The sequence below is a fragment of the Globicephala melas genome, chromosome 16 (genome assembly GCF_963455315.2).
Source record: "Globicephala melas chromosome 16, mGloMel1.2, whole genome shotgun sequence".
Classification (NCBI taxonomy): Eukaryota; Metazoa; Chordata; class Mammalia; order Artiodactyla; family Delphinidae; genus Globicephala; species Globicephala melas.
This window is the reverse complement of record NC_083329.1, coordinates 1,233,303-1,248,438: the sequence shown is the minus strand read 5'-3', so window position 1 is coordinate 1,248,438 and position 15,136 is coordinate 1,233,303. Positions and strand designations below refer to the sequence as shown.

The 15,136-nt window shown below is 48.0% G+C and overlaps 1 protein-coding gene across 2 annotated transcripts in view; it reads left to right on the top strand.

Annotated features, from left to right (window-relative positions):
- Positions 1 to 15,136, top strand: part of PPP2R2D (protein phosphatase 2 regulatory subunit Bdelta) — a 44,818-nt gene that overhangs the window by 17,224 nt on the left and 12,458 nt on the right. For both annotated transcript variants that reach the window (XR_009559242.2, XM_030832115.3), the window contains exons 3-5: positions 8,463 to 8,560; positions 12,326 to 12,491; positions 12,899 to 13,011. Coding sequence is in view for 1 of the 2 variants with exons in the window: in XM_030832115.3 (XP_030687975.1) it covers positions 8,463 to 8,560; positions 12,326 to 12,491; positions 12,899 to 13,011 (377 nt within the window). In the remaining variant the exon portion in view is untranslated. The remainder of the gene's footprint in view (positions 1 to 8,462; positions 8,561 to 12,325; positions 12,492 to 12,898; positions 13,012 to 15,136) is intronic.

Below are 15,136 nucleotides of genomic sequence, written 5' to 3'. Positions count from 1 at the left end.
AATTCAAGTGTGGGAGAAAGGTTAAAACGGACAGTCAGATAGCCTTTTGGGTTAAAACTTTCTAATTTTTAACATGTGGTGGGGGGAATAGAATGGAATATTCTGTATGAATTGGATTTTCCTTGAAAAGAGTGATTAATTTTCCAGTGGGCTTTAATTTTAATAACAGGTTAAATGTGGTTTCCTAAGTTTTGAAGTCTGCTGAACTTCATTAGGTAAGACATCTAGTTAGGGAATGATGTAAACACGAATTTTCCTGATAAACAACAATAAAAGATTCACCATATCCTTCTGCTGCCTTTGTCTCCTTATGCACATGCTTTGCAAGAAGTAACCCAAAAAAAAAGAACAAAAGCAAGGGATCTTTAGGTTTAAATGGAAGGGGGATTAAAAATAGTGTTTTGTTGAAAAATTCATAGCAGGGTTTTGTTTAGAAAACATTGAAATAATGTAGTCTACTTTTAGAATATAACCGAGAAAGGTTACAAGTCGTGAAGACCCTTTTAATGACTTGATCCAATCATTTTATGGTGTACTTTCAAATAACAGCTTTACTGAGATATAATTCACATAGCATGAAACTCATCCTTTTAAAGTGTACAGTTCAGTGTTTTTAGTGTGTTCGCAGAGTTGTGCAGCCATCACCACTAGCTAATTTTAGAACATTTTCATCACTCCCAAAAGAAACTCACGAGCAGTCCCTTCTCAATCTTTCCTCCCCCACCTCCTGGCAACCACTAACCTACTTTCTGTTTCTATGGATTTGCCTGTTCTGCACATTTCATTTAAATGAAGTCATATAATATGTGGCTGCATGCCACTCTGACAGGTGCAAGGGAGCATGAGATAAATGGCCACACCCTCAGTTCACGTCTTACACGTTCATGCATGGGGAAAGTTGACTGGTTTGGTGATGGTGGCAGAGGAGCTGGGTGGGTGGAAACAGGTGCACTTGCCAAGTGGTGGGAGCAGACAGTCCTTAGAGGGGGCTCAGGAGAGAGTGGAAGGCAGTGAGTGCAGTGAGCCAGCCGGCTCTGCTTTCGGAGGACCAAGGTGCGGCAGAGGCCAGAAGAGGGGTGGGGCCACTTTTTTCCTTAAGATGAGAGATTGCAGCGCCCCTGTTTGAAAATGGGAGCAGTCTATTAGAGGGGAGAAGAGGGATGATTGACAGAGGAGCATAGTCCTCGAGGAGGCCAAGTAGCATAGGGCCTCCTGATTTGGTTGGTCCCAGCTAGAAGCAGCGGCTCCTTCCGCTGCCACAGGGAAGGGGGGGTCAGTCCCCGCAGGTGCTGTATTTGTTCGTGGGTGTGTGTAGACGATCTCTTCTGGGCATTTCTGTTTTTCAGAGAAATAACACAGAATTATTAACAGAAAGTGAGGTGTGGGTGGCTGAGGTGCTGGAAGTGTGAGAGGAAAAGGTGTGAAGGGGGTGTTGTGAAGTAGGAGGGATCAGTGGTCTGGGAGCATCAGACGAAAATCTGTGAGCGGGCGTTGGGGAGCAAACAGCCGCCACCGGAGAGGGCTTTGGGGGAGCTCAGGGATCGACATGTCTCAGAGCAAGAAGATGGAGGGAGCGTTCCAAGGAGAGGATGAGGCTGTAGTCAGAGAGAGGCTTGGGGAGGTTGGACTCTCGAGGCAGGCTGGGGAAGCACAGGGCCAAATGTGGAGAAGATGGATAGAAGTAAACAGGACACAGGGGAGGTGCCCAAGCGTGCAGCACGGCGGCCTTCACAAATGCAAACATCCTTGGAAATGACCCAGATCAAGAAAGCACCTAACCCTCACCCGCAGCCCTGTTCCACCCAGCTGCTGACATTATGGATTCCATCCCCCTGTTTCTGAACTTAATATAAATAGGATCGTGGTGTAAGTACTCCTTAGTATTTTCTTCATGAAACTCATCCGTATTGTTGTGTGCAGCGGTTGTTTGTTCACTTCCACTGCTGTGTGGTACTCCACCATGTGAACATTCCACAATTTAGGCATCCTTTCTACTGTTGATGGACATTTGAGTCGTTTCTCTTGCAAACATGCTACTGTGAACGTTCTTGTAAGTGCTTTAATGGTACACATATGTGTTTCTGGTGGCTGTGCATCTAGAGTGAGATTGTGGGGTCCTGGGATGTGTGGACGTTTAGCTTTTGTGGACATTGCCAGTTTTCACTCCCACAAGTGGGGTGTGAGAGTTCCTGTTGTTCCCTATCCTTGCAAACACTTGGAACAGTCTTTAATTTCAGTCACTTCCCTGGGCGTGTAGTGGTGTCTCAGTGTGGTTTTTACTTGCCTTCTTTCCCTGACGGCTGAAGAGGTTGAACGCCCTTTCCTATTTTATTGGCCTAGGATTAGTTTTGATGATACCGTAGTGGGGAGTAGATGACGATTTTAACAGTGACCACTTCCTGGGACTGGTCCTAATGCAGTTCCTAGTAGTGAGGAAGGGGGTAGTGGTCTCACGAGGGACATGCAGACGTTCATCTTGCTGATGGCTGTGTAGGTCAGCAGAGCTGTGTTCCTTATCGGGAACACACTGTGATCGCAGGCTGGGAGGTGGTGTTAAGTAGCCCTGCACATCTTGAGCTAGAGGAGAAGGGGAGGGAGAAAATGAAACGAACTGCTGGAAACTGCATCTCCCGTCTGATTGTTGTTGTGGGTTCATTTTGATTGTGAAAGTTGAGTATTGATAGGGTTTTAAGCAGGGTGGTAATGTGACTTATTCCTTTAAACACATCCCTCCATCTGCCTTATGGAGATTGGACTCGAAGGGGCAAGGTGGGGGGTGGGGGTGGGCGCTTAGGAGGCTGTCACAATAATTCAGCCAGAGATTATGGTCACTTTGGACATAAGACAGTGGCAGTGAGACTGATGAAAGTAGAGGAAATGAAATACTCACATCTATATGTTTTTGTTTTGAAAAGCTTAAAAACTTGGAAAAGTACAAGAATAATATAACAAACACCTGTATACTCCCCCCCAGAATCTGCCGCCACAGCTGCCTGTCTTCCTTCATTTCTGTGGCTTTGTATGTGTAAGTGATCTGTCTGTGGTTCTGCGCTCCGGGATCCAGTAGCATGGTTCTAGATCTCCTCGGTGCTGCCCCGTCTGAGCTAGTCCATAACCCTGCACGTCCTGGTCGTCACCAGCTGTACCATCTCTGAAATCTTAGTTTAAGGTGCTTCTCCCTGGGGTTTCTGCCTCCCTCCCATGCTTCCAGCTCAGCTGGGCTCCTGCCCCCACTGCACCTTCCTCAGTACTGTCTGTCCCTGTCCCTCACCCTGCTCTGCTCCCTCCCCTCAGCCGGGTTCCAGGGTCTAATGCTGTGTTACTTCTGGCTCGCTCTTAACCTTCTCGCCTCTCTCAGCCCCTGGGTTCATACTCCTGGCAAAACCCCAAACCCAGTTGAACCGAGCATCTGCCTACTCTCAGCCTACACCCGAGTCACCGGGCAGGGTGGAAACACGCAGCTGCGGGAGCTGTGCTGGTTATTATTCATTCACAGAAGTGTCCATCCCAGGAGGGCAGGGACTTGGCCTTGTTCGTTGTGTCCCCAGTGCCTGTGCAGCACCGGCTTATAGTAGTCATTCAGGACGTGTGCTGGATTTAGAAGACTGCCCTCAAGTCTCACGTGGGCATTGATGCTATGAGACAGGCCTGCGTTTCCCCAGTGCGGTCCCTCCTGACTTTCTGAGAAGACCTCCTTCATATGTTCTCCCAGATTGCCTGTACCTCTCCCTCTGACTCTTAGCAGGTGCATCTCCTCTCATACCTCATAGAAAAAAGAGATAGTCGGACGCGCTCTCATTGTCCCAAGCTCAGGTTCACAGCCTGCCACGTGTGTGCCGTGTGCACCGTGGCCTCCTCCCCAGATGCAGGTGTCCCTGCTCCTTCCTTCTGGCAGCCCCACCCCTACCCCCCCCCACCCCGCTCGCGCTCTGCATCTCTGTCCCTGCCTGCTCGTCCTGTAACCCTGTTCTCGCTTCTGCCTCCGCTGCCACGTCATGCCCATGGCGCACGGACATGACTTTATATCCTCTGTCCTTTAAAAACCCCAGCGACCACATTTCCCCTTCGAGTCCACCCCCTCCCCACTTCTTGTCCCTGCCTCCCTGTGTCGCAGTAAAAATGGTATCTGACATCCAGTGCCTCTTTCCTTACCAACTGCCCCCTACCAGCATCCTTAGCAGCCTCTGCGAAATGTCAGACACTGCTAGCTTTTGATCTGTGAGTTTGAACAGTAAGTACTGACTTCCTGTTAATGGTAACTGATGATTTATTAGCTTTTTTGCTAACATCACCTTCCACCCACACATACTCTCCTCCTCCCCTAAAGAGAGGCTTTAAGAGAATTCTCTTGCGAGTCTTGGTTACATCAGTATTGTGCTGACTTTGTAAATATTGTTCATCATGGAACTAAAGTGTACATTTTTGTTTTCATACAACTTTTCATTTTGTCTAGAGCTAATGATTGCTTAATTTTTTCATATGCTTAGTTCTCTGTCTTTAGTGCTTTTTTAAAAAACAGTCACTCAGCAAATCTGTCAGATACCTAGCAGTGACTTTACCCAAACCCAGCAGATAATCCCGAGCCCTTCTTTCCTTTCCCAGATGACCTCTCCTGGCTGCAGTCTCCTTCAGGCTGGACTGTCCTCGCCAGGCCTGCTGGCCACGTGGCTCCAGTCTTGGGCCCCTCTTCACCATTGTTGAGATGTCCGATCCCCGTCTTCCTTCCTCTTGGTTTATTCTCATTTTGCCACATTGCATCTTCCAGTGGTTTCCTGATAAAGGGATTTCGTTGTTTTTGCTCTTTGCATGTTTGAAAACACCTCTACTCCTCCCTCAAACTTGTTTGAAAATTTGGCTAGGTTTAGAATTGTAGGTTGAAAATTTTTTCTTCTCAGAATTTGAGGGTAGATGGTCTTCTATTCACCATTCTCCTGCCTCCTGTGGGATGCCATCTATGCCTCTTGTGTGTGACCTGTTTGTTTCCTCTGGAGAATTTTGGAATCTCCCTTTTATCCTTGGTGTTCTACATTTCAGAGAGATGGGCCTTGGGCCAGTCAGTTCATTCGTTGTGCTGGGCCCGCCTTGTGCCCTGTCAGCCTGGGAATGTACTTGCTGCTGTTTAAGGGAACGCTCGTCTTACTCCTTTGATGATTTTTCCCTTCCTTTTTTCTGTCATCTTTCTGGAACTTGGTGACCGGGTGATGGGCCACCTAAACCTATCCTCTCATTATCTTTTCTTTCCTGTTGCCCACTTCTTTGTCTTTTTGTTTTTCCCTTTGGAAGGGGTCTTGAGTTTTTACATTACTATTATTACCCCTTGCGTCTCCAGGAGCACTCCCTCGTTCTTCCTTTCTCGGGGCGCTGCTGTCTTCTAAGGGCCCCGCTGGATGTGCTGGCGCCCTGCACTGTGGGATGCAGATAACGTGCCCAGCGCCTGCCCCGCAGGCGGTGGTGAGGCTCCCTGGGTGGGTCCAGGCGAGTGCGTTCCTCAGGAGCACCTGGCACCTCAGCAAGCGCTAGGCCCACATTCTGACGTCATCGCTCTCCTTAGGGGTTAGCTCCCTGCGGTGGTAGTTGTCGCTTCTTTGATCTTTTGTTGGGGCACCGTCCCTCTTCCCTCCGTGTGCCTTCTTTGTTGTGACGTTTTCTCTCACAGGTCTTTCGACCCTGAGCTCTTGGTTCTTGTTTAAGTGGAGCCACTGTGGAGCAGAGAGGCAGGTCTGTGAGCAGGTGGGCTTTTCAGCTGGAGGACTTTCCTGTGGTTGGTCATTTCTTTAAGGACCTCAGGTGATTGAATCTCGAGGCCTTTTCTCTCGGGCTTTGGTGTTTTGGAGAGGAACCCTTATGGAAACGATCCACTCCTGGCAGCCAGCGTTTGGGAAACCAGAAGTGGGAGTAGCTGTGTGCTCCTGCCTGACCGGACGGGGCCCGGCTTGGGGACCCAGCAGTTCAGCAGAGCAGATAGACTTCCTGCCATCTCGGTGCCCAGCATCTGGCAGGGAGCCTGCCCCAGGCCGTGAATGCACACGTAGACGCCCCCAGCATCGTCCACGGCGCTTAGGGAAGCCCGCTCACACTGGCGGCCTGGCAGAGGACACCTTTCCCGTCTCATCCTGATGCCTTGGGGTGGGGGGCCCCTGTGCCCTGCCCCCACGCTTGACTACAAGTCTCAGATGCTCCTCAGGGGCTGCTGGGCCTTCTCCATGGTTTTCACATCCTCCAGGCAGCCACCCTGCAGCAAAGGGCGACATCGCCGCTCTTTGTGCCATCGCGAAGGCACTGTACTCTTGCCACGCGAGGAACCGCGGGGCACTGGGGCAGAACAAGTGGCAGAATTGAGTCACTGCACAGCCCGCGGTGCTTTTGAAATGCCCAACTGGGTGCCCTCAGTCAGGACCACATTTACTCTGTGGCATCAGTAATACCCATCAAATTCATGCTGGTGATTTAAATTTTATTGGTTGTGCAATTTTAGTATTTAGTTTGTCTGTTTATTTTGATTTTAGAGCTCTTCTAAATTCTGCAGAGGGTATTTCTAATTTTAGGTTCGTACTTATTTACGTAGCCTAATGAAAATAATTTCTCACCACTGGCAGTCATGCAGTTTTTCTTAAAAGATTCACTCCATTTTAATGAAGTTTGAAAATCACTGACAGGGACTTCCTGGTGACGCCGTAGTTAAGAATCCTCCTGCCAATGCAGGGGACATGGGTTTGAGCCCTGGTCCAGGAAGATCCCACATGCCGCGGAGCAGCTAAGCCCGTGCGCCACAACTACTGAGCCTGCGCTCTAGAGCCCACAGGCCACAACTACTGAAGCCTACGTGCCTGGAGCCCGTGCTCTGCAAGAAGAGAAACCACCGCAATGAGAAGCCCGCGCAACGGAGTAGCCCCTGCTTGCCACAGCTGGAGAAAGCCCGCGTGCAGCAACGAAGACCTAACGCAGCCATAAATGAATGAATGAATGAGTGAAAGAAAATCACTGACAGAGCTAGAATACCATTAATTATATTGTGCACCCCCTGGGTATAAATGACATAAATTTTTAGTTCCTTTTAGTCCAATACAGAATATTTTAGTTTCATTTAAGCAAATTAGGTTATTTCAGGTAATTTAATTTAAAAAGTGACACTTCTAACAAGAAGCCTAATCCTTTCCCCAAGGCTTACTGAAGATTTAAGGGGAAAAAAAAAAAAAAGAATCCCAGGCGGTAGAATTCGGTGTGCTCTTAAATGTCAATAAACCATACCAATGCAGTAAGAACTTATTTTGCGGGAAGGATATCGTATATTAACCAAAAAATGTATTGCAGACCTTTAAGAATTGCAGTATATTATGACCACTTTTCGGAAGCATTCTTGAAGTAGTTTCAACTTTGCGGTCCATTTCTCATTAGTAGGTAGGTCGTTTATAACAGCTGTTTAGTGCTATTTGTGTGTAAACACTTAACGACCTCTATGATGCTGGGGCCCTGGCACCCTAGAGAGGTCATTTTCAGTTGCTGGTAGGAAGGATATGCCCTTTGAGCTGGGGCCCCGGCAGCGGGGACGGGGCGGTAGTGGTCCATCCCTTCCTCGGAGCAGCCAGAGAGGAGATTTTCTGCGGCAGCTAAGGTGAAGCGTCCAGTTGTAGTCAGAAAACAAGCTCACAGCAGCCCCTTGGGAGACCAGGCCCGTACCTTCGTCTGATTCTTAGTGCTCAGCAAATCTGAACTATGGAGAAAGTGGTTTTCCCCTAAAGCCCAGCCTGGGATATTCTTTCTGATTCAGTAGTCTGTGTCATAAATCCAGATCCGTTTCCTCTACCTGAAGTATTAACCTTAGGACACCTGAGACTTTTCTAGGCTTGACTTCGTTTTTGTACCTTGTGGCCTTTACCCCTTGTGAGCTGGTGTCCAGATCTTGGTGTTGATGGTGTAGAAATCTCGGTGTCTGACCAGCAGTGTCTCACTAGGTAACGATGTCCTCGTTATCAATGGCAGTGACTTTACCCAGACAGTAAGCTAGGTACTGTCTGTAATGTTATTTTGTACAGAAGCCAACCAGTCACCGTGTTAATGTAATGTAAGAATCAGGTTTATTTTTAAAGGTAATTCAGGCATGCATTATAAAGTTAGGCAGCAGTCTTCTAGAGCCAACTTTTATCTGTTTTTGTTTTTTCTCAAAATTAATTTCCTAAATTTCTACCCTATATCTTATATCAAGACAACCCAGTCTAGATAAATGCTGGTGTGCCAGGGACCAGGCATTGGATCAGTGACCCATAAATCCACATGGGCTCTGGGCGCCAGAACCAAGAAGGGGCTGCTTGGTAATTACAAGTTTCCCACGAAAGTGTTGCTTTATCCTTGGAGGAAATTTTATGTGTGTACCTTTCTTTTGATCCTTTTTATTGATGTTTTTAATATTTATTACAACCCCTTTCAGAATCATAAACTGGTAAATTGCTTCTGTTGTCTGACAGCTGATGTCATCTCGACTGTGGAGTTTAGTCACTCTGGAGACCTTCTTGCAACAGGAGACAAGGGCGGCAGAGTGGTTATTTTCCAGCGGGAACAAGAGGTCAGTAATGTACAATCCACGAACCAAGTGGGATCATCCAGCACTTCTCACATCACTTGTAAGGAAGGGAGCACAGTTATTTTCCCAGTGTCTAATTTCATTTGATTCCACTATATCACATTCACCATTTAGCATCTTCTTTCAGAAATTATCTCGGGGCGAACGAGAAGACCTGTGTTTCCACTCACGGACGTACAGCCCCCAAGTCCCAGTTAAGGCCCCAGTGCCCTCATCTGTAGGGCGGGCGGAGAGTCCTTTCCCCACCCCAAGTTGTCACAGGTGGCGGCCAGACCAAGTGAAGGGTGTAGGCTGCTGGGGTTCTGGATCTGTCTGCTCTCATCCCGGAGGAAATGAAACCCCTTCACCGGCCATGGAGGTGCTGGCCTCCAGCCCCAGGGTCTGCTGGCCGGTGCAGGCACTCTGAGTGCCCCGCAGCACTGGCCGCACCCTCGAGGGCTGGGGCCTCAGAACACGGGCCTTGGAGGAGCCACAGATGAGCCTCACTCACGAACACTGGCTATTAGGTCCTTCCCGTCTGGGGGAAAAGGGGAGAGGAGCGCTACTTTGTCAGTTACACGTAAGAGGAGAATGGGAGCTATCGCCAGGCCTTGCCAGCCCCTGTCGTCTCTCGTTTCTGGCGAGCAGGCCTCGCCGAGTGCCCAGTAAGGCAGGATGAGGCTCTGCTGTGCGGGCGCCCCAGGCGGGAGCCTCAGCACAGCCAGGCCCGGGGGTTCCGTGACAGAGCGCCCCTCCTGCCTGCTTCCTAGCTGGTAGGCGTGCAGTTGCTTTTCATCTCCAAATTCTGCCCTCTAACTTCTTGTGGTAAAACAACTCTGGTGTCAAGGCGGGTGGGCCCTTGCTCCCTTCCTTGTGGCGGGGAGTGCCAGCCCTGCACTGCAGAGGGGCACTTGGTGGCGTCTGTAGGGGGCAAGCCCTGGGCCCACAACATCTCCTGGTTAAAATATACCTGTTACAGCTCCAATGTTGATTAAAAATTTTTTAATTGTATTTTTTCTGGTTCGGGATGGTGAGAATTCTTCTGTGAATATCATATATATTATCATGAATCTTTCTAAATCTTCACAATATGATAAGTTTATAATTAGATACAATCTTGGAGGTGGATCATCACAGTGCTACTTACAAAGAACTTTTCAACAAATAAAAGTCGGTGGCGGTGTTTGAATCATACTTTTAGCAGAAGGATTATTTAACAGATTACTTAGCCATAGCTATCTTAACTTTAAGAGTTCACTTTTAGCTCCGTAAAGTCTGCCATTTGAATGATGTCCTTTTAGAAAATGAAGTTTTTTCTTGTTTTCGGGGGTCATTGTTTAAACCTAGAAATATGCTAGCTTCAAATATGAAAGATTATAAAACTCAAGCATCTTGCTATAAAATGTGTTAAGTATTGTAGTTTTGAGAAGTTATCATATTGTGTTCAGTGAAGATGTATTAAGTCAATGTTGCTACAGTTTTGTACAGTAGCAGGTCCCTAAAATTGTTTAAATTTGATAAGCCCGACCAACTGTAACTTCATAAATCCTGGGCAACTTTTTTCCCCATCTTTTTCTTCATATTTTGGTTAATATAAAAAGAGGTTTTGTATCCCATCTGCCTTTCAGATATTTTAGTGGTTGCTGTATAATCCTCATTGTGGACTGGAGTGTTTCCAGTGTGGGTAAGACTCTGTCTTCATCCATCATCAAAGAGACAGTTGATGATATTGCAGCACCACTGGGATGAGGCTGCTGCCTGTTAAACTGCAGCAGCTCTCGATTAGAAACTGCAGTAAGCTTTCAGAGGTGTCAAAATATGTGTTTTAGCATCAGTGAAGCGTAGAGGTTCCTGGAGGATAGAGCAGCACCCTGCTTGGCTGGGGAAGGTGCAGGACGTTCAGTCAGGAGGGAGCCATCGCAAACTACGGCAACGTGATTTTCGAACTTTTTTCCCATGTTAGTGGTGGAGCCCTCTGTCCAAGGGACTCTAGCGTGTCAATCTGGGGCGAGCAGAGTCTGTGGACGTGGCTCCGCGGCTCCCACCCCTCTGCAGAATGCCGTCCCTCTGCATGGTCCGTCCAGTAACATCAGAACTGTAACTGGGAATCAGCATGTTCCCAGACAAAGCGAGGCCCGCCTCCTCGTCGTCCCCATGCTCCCCGCAGCTGGACCAGCAGTCTCGGCAGCTCCCGCCCCACTCTCCTGCTGAGAGTCCAGTCGCTGTGCCCTGCCAGCCTTCCTCAGAGTCCCTCCCTCTCCCTGGACAGGCCCTCAGGCGCTGATGCGAGGTCTCCGGTGGAGGACAAGGCCGGGGGATTAGCAGGGGCCTTGGGTTTCAGGAGTTGAGGGCAGAGATCAGGGCAGTTAGTGGCAGCGTTAGAGGCAGGGCGCTGTTCCCGGAGAGAGTGGCCTGGGAAGGACGGGCAGCGCTGTGATGGGACTCGTGTCTGAAGCATGGGACTGACCGATTCCACAGATTTTCCCTTTTAAATATTTCAGTCACGGTTTGTTCACTTGAGAGTTAGAAGTACCGGTTGGTGTATTAGGCTTTTTCATAGAGAGCGTGAGGGCCACGAAGCAGGAGAGTAGTGTGAATAGCATAAGCCTGTAGTCCAGCACACCCGTGGGACACGGGGCAGGGATTTCCACGGTCCTGCTGAGGATCGCTTGATCGCAAGGGGCAGCGCGGTAGAGAGATGGAGGGAGTTTGGGGGGATTTTTCTCATAATACATGATCTTGCTTCAGAAACGTAAAGGGGTATCTATCTAGACATGAAGGTTATTTGTTTAGTTCAATTTACTTGACACACACACTAATGTGTTAAAAATGTAAGATTTTAGATACTGGTTATAGAACAAGAATTAAAATACTGGTCTCCTTGAGTTTTAATTATGAAATATTTACTATTTCATAGAAAATGTCATTTTGGACATGCAGAAGATTTCAGGGATTAATATAAATATACTTATGAACCCACCACTCGGGCTTTCATTCCTTTAGAAAAGGAAACCCTGGGCGTGTAGGTGAAGCACACGCTGTGCCCCTCCCCCATTCTGTCTTTCCATGTTACTTCCACATCCTATCTTATTATCCCTCTGCCTCCCCCGAGTTGGCCATAGCTTGTCCTTTTGTTTTTACTGCAACGTGTAGAATTGTCGTGTGTGTTGACGTTTTTCATAAGAGGATCTTCCTGTGGGTGTGTTTGCACAGCTTGCTTCTCTTACACGTGCTGCAGGATTTGCCCTCCGTGGCTCCTTTGCCGTAACTGCTCGTTTGTGACTCTGCCGATTGGCAGTCCCCTTCCCTGGCGGCGCAGCTGTGTGCTGCTGGCTGTCCCAGGTGACGGGGAAGTGTGCGTCCCCGTGGCTCAGCCCTGGAGGGCTTGGGCCGGCCCAGCTGACTCTCCACGGGGCCAGATGGCAACCGCTGCCGCCTCTGTGGGCCCTTCAGCCTCTCTCAGAGCTGCCCCGGTAGCGGTAGCACAGAGGCAGCCAGAGCCAGTGTACTTACTGGCAGGGAAGCTCGACTCCACACCCTGCCCTAGAGCAGATGCCCGGAAGTGCAAGAGGAAGCTGCGGAGTCAGCTCTCTTATTTGTTTCTTCCAAGTAAAGTAATTCTGAGCGTCATCTGTTTGACATTTTTTTGACCCAGGATTTTTATTAACTTTTAAAAATGTGTGTGGTCATTTGATATTCAAATTGGGAGAACTGAAGTTTCTCTGCACTGTGCTTTGTTCATTAAAATGGCTTCATGTTTCCTTGCAGAATAAAAGCCGCCCTCATTCCAGGGGGGAATATAACGTTTACAGTACCTTTCAAAGTCACGAACCAGAGTTTGACTATTTGAAGAGTCTAGAAATTGAAGAAAAAATTAATAAGATTAGGTGGCTACCACAACAGGGCGCTGCTCGTTTTCTGCTCTCTACAAACGGTAAGAGCTTTTCTCCTTATGTGGCCCTTTGCGTTAAGGCTGGGTTTTTAATTTTCTGTGTGTAGATTCTTTTTGATTTTAGCCCTTCTAGAGGTTACCTCTGCTTTAAACTTTGGGGGAGGGTAAAGCATTAGGTAGGCAGGAAGAAAACTCAGGTTGAAAACTCAAAGTACGCAAACACACACACACTCGCAGTATTACATTTCTCAACTCTGCAGACGTTTCTACATCTTTACTTATTGTAGGAAACAAAATGTTCATATACAGCTGGAAGTACTAATGTTCAAATACTCCTAGCTTCTTAACCAGCATAGAACCACAGAGTTTTCTTGTATGATACTCAACTAATAGTGGTGCATGATATATGGTTTTTCTTTTAATATGGAGAATGAGGTTTTTATTTTCAGATAAAACTATTAAATTATGGAAAATAAGTGAACGGGATAAAAGAGCAGAAGGCTATAACTTAAAAGATGAAGATGGACGACTTCGAGATCCACTTAGAATCACGGCACTACGGGTATACGTCACATTTTCTTTCAACTAGCCGATACTTGTCATAAATTAATCAGTAATGATGCTTAAGTCAGCTGTTTAGAAAATACTGTTAAATAGAAATACTGTGGGATCTGTCTTCTTGATCTTGAAAGTTATTTGTAATCATTTTTATGTATACTTGTTAAAATGGGAGTCCTTGTATTCTCACGAAAACAAAAAAGTCACACATCTTCAGAAAATATACTACTACTAAAGAAAAGACTCTGGTTTAATTCCATAAGAAATCTTTCTAAAAACATCCACTGCCTTTCACTCTGAAGGTTCAGAGTAGCACATTGGTGGGGTTGGAGCAGATGGAACTCGGCACACTTCCCTGGAGGAAGCAGCGCGGGTTGCAGATTGAGAGATGACCTGTGGACCAGCAGGATGGCCTTCACTGGATTTCCTCTGAGTTAGCTAAGGCAGATTCTGACCAGAATTCTTTGCCCATCAATCCATGAGCAGCATTACTTCTTCTTTTTCTTTTTTTAAAATAAATTCTTCACTCCCTCTTTGGTGCCCCTAGGTACAGTATGAAATGACTGTGTTTTATCAATTCTAATACCTCGATTTTTTTCACATTTTAACATCTATGAAATTGAGTACAACTTAAAATCTAGTGTCCTGGGGTGGTGCCTTTAATTAAATGGAGTATGAGAAGGAGATTAAACAAGCTTGAATCCTGCCCAGATGCGCCCTGGTTAAGACCCCAGGGTGCTGCCGATGGGCCGGGCCACAGCGGAGACCAGCGGTGACTTAGAGGCGCTCCCCGAACCGACCGCCTGGTTCATTAGAAAGCTGTTGGCCAGTTGGTTGGTTTTTCAGAGAGGTTTAAAACCTTTGTGGAAGTGCGATCTATCAGGTGAAGACCTAGTGGGTGGACACATTGTATTGGTAGCTGAGGAGCTACAGAGGAGGGCACGGAATTGCAGGAAGCTCCCCATCCCACTCCCTGCAGGGCCCCGGCCAGGGTGCGTGTGGTGGGTTTCGGTCTCTTTCCCCGTGCTCTGCTGGCCGCGCGCACGCAGGTGCTGGGGCAGCAGGCGCGCAGCACGGAGTCGCAGCCCAGCGTGCAGGGGTGCTCCCGACAGGAGCACAGGGTGTAACAGGTAAGCACTGCCAAGGAGAAGGGTGGGGTGGGAACTTGTAGGTCAGTGGTATTGCCCTGTTTCCAGGGAGTTGAGGCCAAGAAAGCTGTGTAATTTGCTCAAATCTAAACCCTACTTTGAACCAAGATGTTCTGATCCAAATGGTGGTTTCTCTGTGCCATGCTGCTGCTTTCCCACCCGTGAATTAGTGACAGTTTGTAGGCAAATCACTGTTGGTGACAGTAACACTAGTTTTACAGTTACCACCATGTAAACTGCTCCTTGGAAACTAAGTGCGCTGGAAGGATGAGGCCTGGGGTGCCCTGTGGGTGCACCTGAATCCCCTGTCTCGGCCGCCTCTCCCCTGCACCCGGCCCGACACGCTCCCTCTCTCCAGGGAGCCCCCTGCCTCCCAGCCAGGCCTGCTTCTCCACCGTGATGCTCACATCCGTCCCAGCTGTGGGAAGTCTGTAAGGGCTTCTGAGGCCCAGTCTTCACTCTGGTCAAGGCTGCTGTTCTACAATTAGCCTAACCAAGCTGGTCTCGTCCGTGGCCATGGCGAAGCATGTGACAGGTGTGAGGTCATCACAGTTGCAGGGTGGGCTGCGGCGGGGGAGAGATCGCAGGCCAGGTCACTCTGTATGTGGATTTACCTTTGTGAGTTCATGGACTCCTTTGAACTTTAAGAGGAAAACAAAATTTTGAAAGGGGAACAGAAATTTTGTTCTCCTCTTAAATTATTTGGGTGCCAGAAAGGGGCTCCTTCTGTTACCCATATTACAGTTGTTTCACGTTTTGATTAATTAGAGACTTGTTAGAGGGCATGACAGGTCTGTCCTGTCCCTTGTGGAACCAACAGCTCCTGCACAAGAGGAGGGAAGCGTGTGCTCAGCACTTGGCTGGTTTAAAATGAGGGGAGTATTTTTATACATGTTTCCCCAAGTTCATTTTTACAGCATTTTGGCTGGAGAAAACTCAATTAAGAGATTCTCTCCTACCCTTTCTAGGTACACTCCTTGG